General features: G+C 36.7%; 1 protein-coding gene across 3 annotated transcripts in view; it reads right to left on the bottom strand.

Moving 5' to 3' along the window:
• Positions 1 to 16,226, bottom strand: part of PDHX (pyruvate dehydrogenase complex component X) — a 197,194-nt gene that overhangs the window by 177,683 nt on the left and 3,285 nt on the right. For all 3 annotated transcript variants that reach the window (XM_036859962.1, XM_036859961.1, XM_036859963.1), the window contains exon 2: positions 6,336 to 6,416. In XM_036859962.1, the coding sequence (XP_036715857.1) occupies positions 6,336 to 6,416 (81 nt within the window). The remainder of the gene's footprint in view (positions 1 to 6,335; positions 6,417 to 16,226) is intronic.

Here is a 16,226-nt window from a genome sequence, read left to right as displayed (position 1 = left end):
TTCCTACAAAATAACCATGAGTGTCGTTACCTCTTGGCTTTAGGATATGGACACTCACAGACTGATAAACTGCAGCTTGATATTCAAGATCCTTTCTATAACCTATCTTATCTCACATCCTCCATGCCCTTAATGCAGCCAGAACTACCTACAGTTGCCAAAATACATGTCATGACATCTCACTTCCAAGATTCTGACAAATTGTTTACATTACTTATAATGTCCTTCTTTCTTTGTTTTTAAAAAAACCCATGTATTACATAAGGACCAACTCAAGTAGTACCTCATGTGTAAAGCCTTCTCGATGCCTGTCACATCTCCTGCTCTTGCCTTACTCTCCCCTCTGCCAATATATTTACTGATCAGCCACTTACAGTGCTGCTGGGTCTGTTCTATTGATTATTACTATGCTAGTCATAACCACAAAAGGAAACGTATCAAAACTCAGACATGTTCGCCACTAAGGAACAGAATTAAGATGTGCTTCCAATCAGAGGTGGTACATAGCATATCAAGGACCAGTCATGGTCATCTGGATAGCCTCACTGTGCCATACCTCCTATCCTCTATATTGGCCCAATCCACAGTCCCAAACCCCTGCTGTGAGGCCCATTCTGTAATTTCTCTTGTTGACTTTCCTAGCACCCCAGCCCTGCCCACCCCACCTGCAAGAAATGGGGCCTTCTCTCAAACTCCCAAGCTACTAAATACTTGCAGCCTTCTTCCCGACACCCAACACTTGTCCTCACTGCCATGAACGGCTCATTTCCTAGAATCACAGCATAACTAGGTCAGACTCTGAACTCTTACCACTGCCTAAGTTCTCTCTATACAATTTTTTTTTAACGTCTTTATTGCAGTATAATTGCTTTACAACGTTGTGTTAGTTTCTGCTGTATAACAAAGTGAATCAGCTATATGCATACATATATCCCCATATCCCCTCCCTCTTGCGTCTCCCTCCCACTCTCCCTATCCCACCCCTCTGGGTGGTCACAAAGCACCGAGCTGATCTCCCTGTGCTATGAGGCTGCTTCCCACTAGCTATCTATTTTACATTTGGTAGTGTATATATGTCAATGCTACTCTCTCACTTTGTCCCAGCTTACCCTTCTCCCTCCCCGTGTCCTCAGTTCCATTCTCTACGTCTGCATCCTTATTCCTGTCCTCCCCCTAGGTTCATCAGAACCACTTTTTTTTTTCCCTTAGATTCCATATATATGTGTTAGCATATGGTATTTGTTTTTCTCTTTCTGACTTACTTCACTCTGTATGACAGTCTCTAGGTCCATCCACCTCACTACAAATAACTCAATTTTGTTTCTTTTTATGGCTAAGTAATATTCCACTGTATATACGTGCCACAACTTCTTTATCCATTCATCTGTCGATGGACACTTAAGTTGCTTCCATGCCCTGGCTATTGTAAATAGTGCTGCAATGAACATTGTGGTAAATGTCTCTTTTTGAACTATGGTTTTCTCAAGGTATATGCCCAGTAGTGGGATTACTGGGTCATGTGGTAGTTCTATTTTTAGTTTTTTAAGGAACCTCCATACTGTTCTCCAGAGTGGCTGTATCAATTTACATTCCCACCAACAGTGCAAGAGGGTTCCCTTTTCTCCACACCCTCTCCAGCATTTATTGTTTGTAGAATTTTTGTTGATGGCCATTCTGACTGGTGTGCGGTGATACCTCATTGTAGTTTTGATTTGCATTTCTCTAATGATTAGTGATGTTGAGCATCCTTTCATGTGTTTGTTGGCAATCTGTATCTTCTTTGGAGAGATGTCTATTTAGGTCTTCTGCCCATTTTTGGATTGGGTTTTTTGTTTTTTTGATATTGAGCTGCATGAGCTGCTTGTGTATTTTGGAGATTAATCCTTTGTCAGTTGCTTCATTTGCAAATATTTTCTCCCATTCTGAGGGTTGTCTTTTCGTCTTGTTTATGGTTTCCTTTGCTGTGCAAAAGCTTTTAATCTATACAATTTTATAAGCGCTAGCCTGGACCACTCAATACCAACATTTGCCTGGATGACCTCCCATGCCCACCGAATCACATATAGAGACCCCAGAAGTCCTTGCCAGCGCTAGTCTCTGGAATCAGTCAAATCCTCCTAGACCATGTCCTTCATTCTCAACTCACTCTTCCCTTTCTCTTTCCATTTTTGACACTTGGTTTACCATTTCTCACGCTGAAGCATAATAATGGCTATGGGGAACTCATCTGGTCAATTTCTCTGTGCATCTGTCCAACAAGCCCTAATAAGGGACTGGAGATTCATCTCCCCAAAAGTTTAACATGTTGCAGAATGAGTAAAGCATAGGGAGGTGGCTAAAAGAATCCATCCCACAGTCAGTACCTGGTTACTCTACAGATACATATGGCAATGACCAGAGGAAGGAAAAAGGAAAAGAAAGCAGCTGCCAGAAAAATAAAAAGTATCCTTCTCCAGCTTCCTTCACAGTAATTTTTCCTCTGTCCTCCTTCTGTACCATGAGCGCTATAGCATCCTTATCTCTTTGGCCTTCATATGCTTAGTCTTATTTTTTAAGCACCATACTAAGTATTAAAATCTGGCAAAATAATTATTTACAATAGCCAAGGTATGGAAACAACCTAAGTGCCCATCAATGGATAAATGGATAAAGATGTGAGATATATGCATATATATAATGGAATACTACTCAGCCATAAAAAAGATGAAAATTTCACTATTTGCAACAACCTTGATGGACCTTGAGGGTATTATGCTAGATGAAATAAGTCAAAGAAAGACAAATACTGTAGAATTTCACGATATGTAGAATATAACAAACAAAACAAAACAAAAGAAATGAACAAAGCAAACCAAACAGAAACAAACACGTAGCTACAGAGAACAGAGTAGTGGTTACCAGAGCAGAAGGGCCAGGGGAAGGAGGGGAGGACAAAATGGGCAAAGAGGATTGACTGTATGGTGACAGACGGAAACTAAGTTTTTGGTGGTGAGCATGCTGTAGCATATACAGAAGTAGAAATATAAGGTTGTACACATGAAACATACAATGTTATAAACCAATGTTACCTCAGTAAAAAAATAAATTTTAAAAAATCTGGCAAAATGGTTGCTATAAACAATAGATTAATATAGCTTTGTAGGTAGTATTGTAGCAAGTATTTTCTTAGTAACAGCAAGATTCAAATTCACTTGGAGCTTATAAAAAGCCGAGGAAAGAGTAGTTTCTCACTACATGTTATATCCCAAAGGCTACTGATTGGACAACTTTAGAAAATATATATTAGTACAAAAAGTTCAAACATATACAAAAGTTATAAGGAAAGTTAATGAACCAACTTTTATAACTATTACAACTGTCAACTGACTCATGAATACTTATACTCTTAAATCTCCTTGAAGCTATAGGTTCCCCTACCTCCTTCCTTTCTCCATCTTCCCATCCCTTGACATGAATTTGTTGACGAAACTGGCCTGTAGAAATCCCCACAGTCTGGGTTAGGCTGATATACTCCTCTTGGTGTCATTGGATACATGCCTCTTTCCCCTATATTTCCTGGAAATTGGTACCAAGAACTACAGGCTTGATCAATTCAGCTCAATTTTCTGGCAAGACAACCTTATAGCTGGTGGTACTATCTGGTTTTCTCTCTTTTTGTGATATTAGCAACCATTGATGGTCACTGGCTATATCCCTTAATTCATTAGAGATTGCAAAATTGTGATACAGTGACATTCTATCATTCCTCCATCTTTTAAGAGCTGGGATATGCCAATAATTAGAAACTTATCATCACCAACTACTTGGTTACTCTAAGCTACAGTTCATATAGGAAAGGCAGGGAAAAATACTTGAGTCTTTCCACTTATTACCAGTTTTCAAAATGAGTTAATTTACTAGCATCCCCCAAAGCAGACCAACTATTAGTATTTTTCTTTAGTATTATTGTGAGCTTCAAATTTAAATATATTTAATGTGTTTCAATACACTGTAGATATTATTCTTACTGATCCTCAAATTGTCCCATTTTTGGCTCCTGAGTCCTTTAAGACGCCCTCAGGAATTTTTGATAACTGCTTTCCTTTCTAAATTGACAAGATGTTCCAAGCTCATCTTGTACATTTCCTGCCCCAGACCTGGAAGTAGCTATTTTCCAAGGAGCTTTGGTTTACTTTAGTAGGAAATGGCATTTAGATACTACAGTCTCATTGTTAGGGGTGCTCATTGCTACTGGGTTTGTCATTTTTACAGGCCCTGCCATGAAAAAGAGCTAGAAAATTTACCATCACAGGATCTTTCCTTAGCCTTAGCTATCTTTCATCTGTTTTTCCTTTAAACCACACTCAAAGGCTGGATTCCCAATAATACCATCTTAATCACTCATTTGCTTTATCCCATAAAATACATTTTTTAAAAACCTTAGAATAAAAATACCAACATAACCACTATAATACTATTACTCTAAACAATTTAAGATATTTTTAGAGATGTCATTGTCCTTTAATTACAATCTAGTAGCGATAGATAGTCAAGTTTGTTGACATTTGAAATAGCCCCTCCCTGCATGGTTGTTATATCAGCAACTCAATATATAATTAGGTTCTTCTGTTTCAATTGGTTTCCATTTTTAGGGATCTTTTAAAATTAAATTCTGTGTTAAAATTATGCAAAATATGTATATGGTTCCAAGTTAAGGAGACAAAACAAGATGTATTCAGAGAAGTCTAGCTTCTGCTCCTCTCTCCACCCACCACACTGTTTCCTCCATCACACTACAAATAATCATTTTTTTGTTGTTAAATTTTTGTTTTATCCTTTTTTTAAAAAAAATTTCCAAATATTAGTATTCCCACCCCTTTCTTCAATGAGTGATACACACTGTATCTATTAGTCACCACCCTGCTTTTTTCCTCTGAAGGTCACTCTACAATAGTATAGACCCTCTTCATTCCTTTCTATAGTTGTGGATGTAGTATATGTTATTCATCAAATTGTGTACTGACCAACAGATGGATAGTTTCTAACTTTTGCTATTACAAACACCGCTGCAATAAATAGCCTCATATGTGCATCTTTTCTTATTTTTGCCTTGAGATAGGATCCCTAGAAATAGAACTGTCTGGCGAAAGGGTAAACATAAATGTAATTTTTCTAGGTATTGACAAATTCTCTCCCCTAGGGCTTATACCATTTTGCATTTCCTACAGCAATGTTAGAGAGTGCCTGCTTCCCCCCATTCCCTCCACAGTCTCATCAACAGAATAACTTGTCAAACTTTTTAATTTCTGTCAATATGATTGGTAAGAAATGATGTATCAGTGTAGTGTTAATCTGCATATTTATTAATACAAATATTAAATAGCTTTCCATATGTTAGAGGCAATTTGCAGTTCTTTTTCTGCAAACCATCTGTTCTTATATCTTGCCCATTTTCTTGCTGAGTTGATAGTTTTCTTATTCTCTGTTTTTTAGAAATAATAACCCTTTGTGATTAAAAACTGCAAATACCCTTCTCCAATTTGTCATCTTTTTTACTTTATTATGTTTTCAGCTATAATAAAGTTATTATTTTTACCATAAAATTTATCTATAGTTCCCTTATTGCATCTGGATTTTGAGTTGTAGTTAGGATGTTTATCCACTTCCAGGTTCAGAGGAATTCACCAGCTTTTTTCCTAGTACTTGTCTGGTTTCACTTTTGTATATTAAGTGACTGATTCACTTGTAATTTATCATTGGGATAGTACAAAGACTAAATCTAATATCGTCTTCCTTCATTATTTAAACACTAAATATTCATGTCTATTTCCTCATTTTCCATTCAGTTCTGTTAGTCTGTCTTTTTAAGCACCAATACCACAGTTTTTATTACAAAGGCTTAATAACATGTTTCAATATCTAGTAGGTCTACAACTCTCCTCTGCTGCTCTTCTTTAATGAGAATTTTTCTTATTATTCTTACTTATTTATTCTTTCCAATGAAATTTATAATCAGCTTGCCTAGTTACAGGAAACACACACACAGAATTATTATAAAGTCACAAATTAACTTTAGGGGATTGACAAATTTATGATGCTGAAACTAAAAGCTAAGAATAAGAACTAAAACTTGGAAAAAAGCACTAAAATAGTTTACCATTCTCTGCTTGTGAAAAGATACAGGCTGAACCCAGAAAACCTTTGCTACATTACCATGAGAAATTTTTATTTAAACAATTAAGATTAACAAGCAAAGGAACCAATCATTTCATGTATATCATGTATTGTGTAAACCAGCTGATTAGGAAAAAACCAAAATGATCAAATAACACAGGTATTAGTAATGCATTGCTCACCTTCCTTTTTCAGCCATTTCACAATGTTCCCTTCTTCCATTGTAGGAGACAGTGATGGCATTAGTATCGTAATAGGATCAGCTGAAATTGAAAAAAGGAAAGATTAAACACAAGAAATAATGCACCTCATGAGGCAGCAGCAAAAAGTTCAAGTAAATTAATATCGAATTCAATTTGAGAAAAAAAATATTCCACAGTCTGAAAGACACCCAACTGGTCAAACTAAGTGTTCAGTAATCTTTTCTGGAATATTTTCAACTCCTTTTGCATAGTTCCCCAAGCCCTCTATGCATATTTTCAAGCCAGGTGCTTACAAGATTAAAAAAAAGAAAAGCTGATTTGTGTTTCATCTTCTTCTCCTTCCCCTTTTGTTGCTGCAAAAAATATTTACAAGTAGAATGACCAAAGGAAAAGACAAAAAAAAAAAAAAAAAAGAAATAAAACTAGAGTTCTGATAACCTACAACAAAAGAATTAAGATTAGACTTACAACAGAATAATCAAGATTAAACTTTAGAAACTGGTTGTGTTTTTACTTTAATCTAATATTACACTATTCAGAAATCAAAGGTTCTTGCTGCTAAGTGTGAAAAGCAGAGGTTTGCCTTGTCAAGAATGATAGGGCAAGTGAACTTAAGTAGTTAAATTAATCTCAGATTGTGTTTCATACCACAATTCAGCTAGGGACCCAAAAAGATAGACTCAAACCAGGGTGACCTCTCAATAAAGCATAACTACTTTTTCCTTAGATATCAAAAAAGGAGACACGCTATATATTTGGCCAGATGCACTTCCCGATAATTCCACTGTCCAGGACCATACTTAAAGAGCGCACAGCTGTTAGATTACAATTTACATAAAGTTTATACTAATAAAATAGTTCACAGAGTGCTCCAGTGCTTATTTAGCAGTAGCCATAGTAACAAATTACATTGCCTGAAATCTTCCACAAAACCTATTCTCTCCTCAGATTATTCAACTCTCTGACCCAAAAAAAGCAAAATACACCACATCTGACATCATTCAAATGTGGAAAAGGGTAGAATAGGGCTTTTTTTTTTCTCCCATTGATGTTTTAGGGTTAAAAATAAGGGAATTGATATCAAAAAAAACAAACAACCCAATCCAAAAATGGGCAGAAGACCTAAATAGAGATTTCTCCAAAGAAGATATACAGATTGCCAACAAACACATGAAAGGATGCTCAACATCACTAATCATTAGAGAAATGCAAATCAAAACCCAATAAGGTATCACCTCACACTGGTCAGAATGGCCATCAACAAAAATTCTACAAACAATAAATGTTGGAGAGGGTGTGGAGAAAAGGGAAGCCTCTTGCACTGTTGGTGGGAATGTAAATTGATACAGCCACTATGGAGAACAGTATGGAGGTTCCTTAAAAAACTGAAAATAGAACTACCATATGACCCACTAATCCCACTACTGGGCATATACCTGAGAAAACTATAGTTCAAAAAGAGACATGTACCACAATGTTCACTGAAGCACTCTTTACAATAGCCAGGACATGGAAGCAACCTAAGTGTCCATCGACAGATGAATGGATAAAGAAGTTGTGGCACATATATACAATGGAATATTACTCAGCCATAAAAAGAAACGAAATTGAGTTATTTGTAGTGAGGTGATGGACCTAGAGACTGTCATACAGAGTGAAGTAAGTCAGAAAGAGAAAAACAAAAACCATATGCTAACACATATATATGGAATCTAAAAAAAAAAAAGGTTCTGATGAACCTAGGGGCAGGACAGGAATAAAGACGCAGACGTAGAGAATGGACTTGAGGACATGGGGGTGGGGGGGGGAGGGTAAGCTGGGACGAAGTGAGACAGCAGCACTGACATATATACACTACCAAATATAAAATAGATAGCTTGTGGGAAGCAGCCACATAACACAGGGAGATCAGCTCGGTGCTTTGTGACCACTTAGAGGGGTGGGATAAGAAGGGTGGGAGGGAGGCTCAAGAGGGAGGAGATATGGGGATATATGTATACCTATAGCTGATTCACTTTGTTATATGGCAGAAACTAACACACCATTGTAAAGCAATTATACTCCAATAAAGATGTGTTAAAAAAATAAATAAGGGAATTGAATACTAATGTTAAATGTAGTTAAATATTTCCTTTGGGAAACTGAACTAATGTTATTGTAATTTCAAATGGAGAGTTCCTATGGCTTCATGGTAAAGGAGTGCCATTTCAGAAGCATTTGGAAGGAAGCTTCTATCCTCCCGTCACTGTTCATTCACTCCCCTCTAAAGGACTGGGAAAAGGATCCAGGCAAATACATCTGCCTCAGCCTTTTCCTCATTTTAAGACCTGCCTGCCTACAGGGAACCTGTATTTTCCTTTCAGTTCTTCTATGCACTAGGCATAAATGGACCTACCTGCCTTTCAAAGGCAGATAGTAAGCCCAGCTCTCTATATTCCTGCCATCAGGGCCCAGTGGGTGCTGGGAAGCAATTCAGGATGTGTGTTTGCTTTGTATACACAAACTGTCTCTCTCAAACAAAAGCCCAAAGTCTAAACAGGGGTTGTACTGAGGAGTCCAACTGGAGAAGGCCACAGATTTAAGTCACATTTTCCAATACAACAAAACCATCAACATTAAAACTGTTACTTTGATCTCCATCTGTCTGGTTTTTGCCTTCTCAATTGGTACCAATCTACAAGGATAGAAATGTAGAATCATCACTCTCAATACCCCAACAATGATAGAGCCCGAACCAAATTCTAAGTCAACACGCCCATTTCATCAATGAGAAAACTACAATCCACTGATTAAGGGATTTGAATTCTGCCTAACTCTCAAGGCTGTCCTCTCCTACACTGTACTACTGCTCACCGTTAATTGATAATCCTTACCAATATGGATTATCAACTAATTAATCATTGGTTATTTATAGTCTATTCATCCAGAAATTCAAACACAACAAACCAGACATATCAAATCCATGTAAGCATTCTTCACGTGTCCAATCAAGCAGCCTAACAATCCCTCTCTATCTAAAAGTTCAAGCCTGGCATTACGAGATGCAATATTTCAAAATCATATACACAGTAAATTTATACATTAAATAGAGTTCCACTACAAAGAAGCAAAATAAATGAACTTCTATGATTCTATGTCCAGATTCCAATTTATGACAAATATCAACTCAGTTCTCTCAAAACAAAGTCTCTCTTCAATATTTTTATACCTTGGTTCTAGTTGCCATGATACAATTAATATTCATTTTGTGATTCTCTCTCCTATTATAATCTCTCACCTACGAGATCTTCACATTTTTCCTGACATTAAGTACTTCATTATGAAACTTTTTGCATTTTACGAATTACCACATCAAGAACCTTAAAAATTTTCATATTTTAAAAATAAAAAGAACATAATCATTCCTCATACAGCAACGCTTCATAGATGAATTTAAATTGCTTCTCTGAATAATAACAATAAAATATAAAAATTCTGTAATAGATCACTATCCTTACTCCAAAATGAAGGTGACAAAAACCAAAGAAAGACATTTTGGACATCTCCATTATTCGGTACTATCTCTTGATTGCTTATACTGACTTATATGGAGAGTACAATGTGCAATGTATTTTCTGATTAATCTAACTAATCTATCCTCAGACGCTCATGCTAGAAAATGATTTTTAAAAGGAAGCATTAATTTATTGATAATAATGCATATTTCATTCTAGTATATCCTCTTTCAACCTGAACATTATACACATCTTTTCCAAATGTATTTTTTCCAGTGGGAAAGTAATTATATAATCATAATATCAGTTTTGAATGACAGGGCTATATATAACTAATATCTGGCCTTAATGGCTGCCGTCAATTCTACTGAAGATAGTGTGGGCTTTTCTAGACTCCTTGGAATTTTAACCTACACATAATGTTGTTTAATTTCATTAGGAATTATATGTAGCTTCCCTTTTGAGTCCAATAAGAAGTACATTCTACCTTTTTCCTGTCAAACTGAGGAGGCCTTGAAATGGGCACCAATTACAGTGCCTACTCATAACTGGGCACAACTATAGTAAGAATGAAGGAAATGCAGTTTTTTACTCCACTGGTCATACAGGTTATTTCAATTAGTACCCAAAAACTACCCCAAATTTTGTTAGACTTTAACCCTTTTGTAGTCATTTTAGTGTTCTATTTCTTTTCATCAAGCTAACAAAGTATACCTAATGGCTTATAAAGTCTGCCCTTCTATAGCAGTTAAAAAACATATTTAAAAACTTTTAAGGTAACTACCGTAATGTACATTGTTCCAGTTTATATTTAAATATACTGATTTTAACAGCAGAGTCTCACAAATCCATCACAACTGTCTTAATCTCTTTTTTTTTTGCCTCAGTATAATGACACAATAAGTTGAAATTTTTCACTCAGTATATTGCTGCTTTACCTTCCTTATCAGGCACATGAGCAATTGATCAATCACTGAACCTTACAGCAATCCACAGTAATCTAATTTCTTGTTCTCTAGAGTATTTCTTTTATCTCAAAACACTCAGCAAAACCTATAAAAGCTTTAAATTGATGATCTATACATCAACTCTAAAAGGTTTCCAGATTTAAAAAAAAGATTAATATAAGCAAACTCTTAAAATACAAATGCAGAACAAATAGCTTTGTGGCTAATAATGAAGCAGATCTAAGCTCCATTACTCTGACTGAAGTAATTAAGGAAATTCCACAATTTACTTATGGTACTGCTTGGACATCATGCTCTAGTCCATTTATACGACTATAATCCAAACACAAAAATCATGAAATGAAGACAGAGAAACTGAAGAAATAAATTACCCAGTACTTTTTTAGTGCAGCTCTCTGTTCCTTACATTAATTTGCTTCTTTTTTAATAGGAAGAGATGCTGCTCATTTAATCACCTCTCTTTCCAATGCAAGAACTCATTAAATAAAATTGACCTTTAAAATTTCTGCTTAAATAAAACAATTCTGCCATCTGCAGGCTGGATGAAATAAAGCCATAAGACGTAAAGGTAATTTCAAAATCAATACCAGGGCACAGAATAATATTAATACTGCAGTTTTGAATAAAGGTAAAGCAATTTTTTAAAAGATAAGTGCTTGTCATATGGGTCTTCTTTGTTCAAATACTTATTTTGGCATAAGAATAGATAGAAAATGTCACAAATACTTACTTTGGTATAAGAATAGATTGAAAATGTCAATGAACAACAATAAAAATGTATGCATAATAGTTTGTGAGAAAATAGGATTTAGAGTAATAAATGTAATGAAAGAGGCCCACAAACAGTACATATGGCATAATCCAATTTCTACCTGCTTAGCTTGTATGTACACAAAGACTGAAAGGATATACTCCAAAATGACAATAGTACCTATCTCTAGTTGATGGTTTTATTATACCTGCTTTTTATTTCTTTGTTTTTTGTTACTTTTAAACAAAAACCCACAAGAACAAGGAGAAAAGAAGGAACAATAGAACACAATTTTGGAAGCAGAAAAGTAAATAATGTAGATAGTAATAATTGACTAAAGAGAGTCTGGAAAGCTGAATGCTAAACTAGAAGTGGAGAAAGCTGAGATAATCAACCTGGTTTATACAAGAATTTCCCAAAGGCCCAAGAACTGGCAATACTGAGGACCTTTGGAAATACTGGGGGCGGTGGGGTGGGAGGTTTGCGTGAACGCTATTTAAGTGCTGCGTAACACCACCCTCATTCACCCGAAGACTGGAGGTTGTTTCCTCTGCAGAGGTAAAAAAGAAGACCTTTGGAACAGAGGTTGAACCTACACACCTGGAGATACTGTATACAGAAACTGCAAAAGTAAGTTAACTGAGAGATCAGCTGAAGTGACTGACAATACCAGAAATTGTGCTAAAAAGCTATTAGATGGTGTGGGATCAATTAGTAATAGTTACAGAGAAAACTGAAGAAAAAATTTTAAAGGCAACGACTTGAAAAAAAGCAAAAAGTAAGAAAGGTAACAATCATAATATGGGACGATATAGGACAATTCTCACTTAAGCATATTTGTTTGGTGTAAACACTGAATATAGATTTAATTAAGAATTGCAAAATAACTACATTCGGAGAATGGTGGAAGGAAAACAGGGGGATGACTGATCAGAAGTCATACACAGATAATATATAACATATATAACATAAAATAGAGAGATGAGCAAATGCCAGAGGACACTTAGAAGCAACAAGAGACAAAACTGTTGCTTCTAAGGAGGAAGATGACTGGGGAGCAGGGAGAGATGGGTCAGAGACCCACCGTATTGTTATAAGCCTTTTAGTACCATTTGACTATTTAAACTATATGCATGCATGACTGTGTTAAAATATTTTATTATTTAATAAAATGACTAATTTTTTTTTTTTTTAACTTAAGCAGCAGCACACCACTGTGATTTAGAGAAAGAACAGGCACTGGAGCCAAACTGCCTAGGTTCAAATTATCAATCCAGCACCTACAAGTTACCTAGTCATTCTCTGCTGATTGCCTCTTCTGTAAAATAAAGAGTTTGGTAAGGTCTAAATAAGGTTACACATGCCAAGTCATTACAATGGGGTCTGGCAAAAAGTAAGTCTCAAAAATGTTAGCTGCTTATTATTAATAGGCAGCACAGAAAAGGTTAAGAGTAGACTCTGAAGGCAGCAAGACAGTTGGCTAGATGTATCACAATACCCTACTTTACAATTCCTTCCTCAGGTAATGAGCGATGGATTCACAGGTTCCTTTCACCTTCCCAATCTAAACATGAAGGTTTCCTTTCTACTCTTTACCTTATCCAGCCTTGTCCTCATTGCTAAAGTACACTAACTCTTGAACTCCCTTTTAGCTGTATTGCACATTTGAAAACCAAACTCTCATTAATGTCACTGGCAAATGTTTTACTTTCTGTGGTACCGTCATATTGACTACCAAAGCTAAAGGGTAAATTCAGGCATTCAACAAATGCTTACTGAGCTCCTGCTATCCTAGCCTTAGACCCACATAAGACCAGAATCTTGACCTCAAAGGAATATAGTTTAAATGGGAAGTCAAGACAAATACACAAGTACTAGAGGGTAGCATATAAACATGCCGTGAGAATGCCAAAGAGCTGAAAGTCGAGATTCTAGCTGTTCAAGAAAGGAAATCTTGATTTGTGTGCTAGTACCACTTTATACTCATTAGAATGGCTATTATCAAAAGAAGAAACAGAAAACAAGGTGTTGGCAAGATGTGGAGAAATTAGAGCCCTTGTGCACTGTTGGTGGAAAAGTAAAACAATGCAGCTTCTGTGGAAAAACAACCCAATGGTTCCTCAAAAAATTAAACATTGAATGACCATTTATTTGATCAGGCAATCTCACTTCTGGGTATACACCCAAAATAACTGAAAGCGGGAACTCGAACAGGTGTTTGCACAACCATATTCACAGCAGCATTATTCACAATGGCCAAAAGGTGAACACAACCCAAGTGTCCATGGATAGACGAATGCATAGACAAAATATTGTGGTATATACATCCAATACAATGTGATTCGGCCTTAAAAAGGGATGAGATTCAGATACCTGCAACAACATGGGAAGACATTATGCTAAGTGAAATAAGCCAGACACAAAAAGACACATATTTTATGATTCTGCTTTTATGAGGTACCTAGAAGAGGCAAATTCACAGAGAAAGTAGAACAGTGGTTACCAGGGGCTAGGGAGAGGGGAGAATGGGGAGTTGTTTAACGGGTACAGAGTTTCAGTTTGGGATTATGAAAAAGTTCTGGAGACAGTGGTAATAGCTGCACCCAATGTGAGCACTCTTAATGCCCTGGAACTAAACACTTAAAAATAGTTAAAGTGGTAAATTTTATATATATTTTACAATAAAAAATAACTTTTAATTTAAAAAATCTGCTGAGCAAATAAAACAAGGTGAGGGACCAGCAGAGATATTCCAGGTGAGGGAAAGATCATATGCTCATAAAGAGGTGGGAATTACAGCTTAGTTTGGCTAAAGAGTAGGACATAATGAAAATGAAAAGCAGGCCATGTAAGTTAAAAAAAGTATGTTGGGACTACTGCCTTATAGTAGGTAGCCATAGTACCTTCTAGTACACTCGAATACCTAGTTAATGGGTTTGACATTATTTAAATAGCAATGGAAAGACATGAAAAAAATTTCGAGCAAGTAAAGAAATAACCACAAAAAAAAAAAAAAAAGAAATAACCACAATAAAAAAACTGAACTTGTTTGCAGTTCCACAGACATGGCTATGTTCACAAGGTTATAATTTACAAAAAAGAAAAGAGGAAAAACTGCACATGCTTTGAGACGGTCACAACTATAAACCCTGCAGAAAAGCTAAAATAATGGGATTTTAAATACAAAGTGAAGATACCCATGAATGTGTTACCTGTTCTCCTTTACTGACTTAGAACACTTGTCCTGAGAGACTGAAATGGCATGTAAGGACCAGATCCTTCTAAGAAAAGAAAGTAAGGGGACCCAGTTGCAGGAGAGGAACTATTTTATTGGTTGATCAGAGAAGGCGTCCTCTGACAAAGTGAGTAGAGCTGAATGGAGGAAGCCATGCAAATCTCTGATGGAAGAGCCTTCGAAACGGAGGAAACAGCAAGCACAAGAATGAGCAGAGGGCTTCCCTGGTGGCGCAGTGGTTGAGAATCCGCCCGCCAGTGCAGGGGACACGGGTTTGAGCTCTGGTCTGGGAAGATGCCACATGCCGCAGAGCAGCTAAGCCCGTGCGCCACAACTACTGAGCCCGTGCTCTAGAGCCCACGAGCCACAACTACTGAGCCCGCGTGCTACAACTACTGAAGTCCACGCACCTAGAGCCCGTGCTCCACAACAAAGAGAAGCCACCGCAACGAGAAGCCCGCACACCGCAACGAAGAGTAGCCCCTGCTCACCGCAACTAGAGAAAGCCCACGCGCAGCAACAAAGACCCCATGCAGCCAAAAATAAATAAATTAAAAATATTAAAAAATAAGAACATAGAAAAAATAAATTGTATGTTTACCCACATAAAAAATAAATTAAAATAAATAATTTTTTTTAAAGTTTAAAAAAAAAAAAGGAATGAGCAGAGAGCATGCTTGGTATGTTCAGAACTCACCAAGGGAGCCTGTGTGCTGGAGTGGAGTGAGTGTGAGGAGAGGCATGGTCAGAGCTGAACTCAGAGAGGTGGAGGATTCATATCATACTGTGCTTTGTAAACCACAGTTAAGGACTTCAGATTTCATTCTGAGTTTAATGAGAAGCTCTTGGAGGGTTTTCAGCAGAGGAGTAACATGATCTGATTTATAATTTAAAAGCAGCACTCTGAAAGCTGCACGGAGAATGGCCTGTACTGGGCCAAGGGTGGCGGTAGAGACATCTATTGGGACACTCCTGCAATAATCTAGATTAGAGGTGGTGGTAGCTTGGACCAGTCTAGTTGGTAGCAGAAGTGGTGAGGAGTGGTCAGATTACATTTAAAAGGTAGAGTCAACAAGAATTTCTGATAGTTTGGATGTGGCATATGAAAATCAGGAGTCAAGGATGACTCGGGTTAGGAGTACAAGTAAAAAAACTCAAAAATCCAAATTACATGCCATAGTTCCAAAAAGAACATTTTTCTTTCTATAAAAAGTGCCCCAAAAGCCTACACAGACTTGATTCCTATTCAGCTATTCAAATGTAGACAGAAAAATCCCATTAAAAATCAGGTCAGTTATAAAGAGCCTATGCTTACTCTTGTGCAAAGCACTGGCCTAGGGAAACAATCCAAAGAAACTACATTTGATTCTTCCAAGTGTAGAAACTACACTTGCTCTCTTCCCCTCTCTTAGCATGAGACCT

Source organism: Balaenoptera musculus, chromosome 8, assembly GCF_009873245.2.
Source record: "Balaenoptera musculus isolate JJ_BM4_2016_0621 chromosome 8, mBalMus1.pri.v3, whole genome shotgun sequence".
In the NCBI taxonomy this organism is placed as follows: domain Eukaryota; kingdom Metazoa; phylum Chordata; class Mammalia; order Artiodactyla; family Balaenopteridae; genus Balaenoptera; species Balaenoptera musculus.
This window is presented reverse-complemented; position numbering and strand designations above follow the sequence as displayed.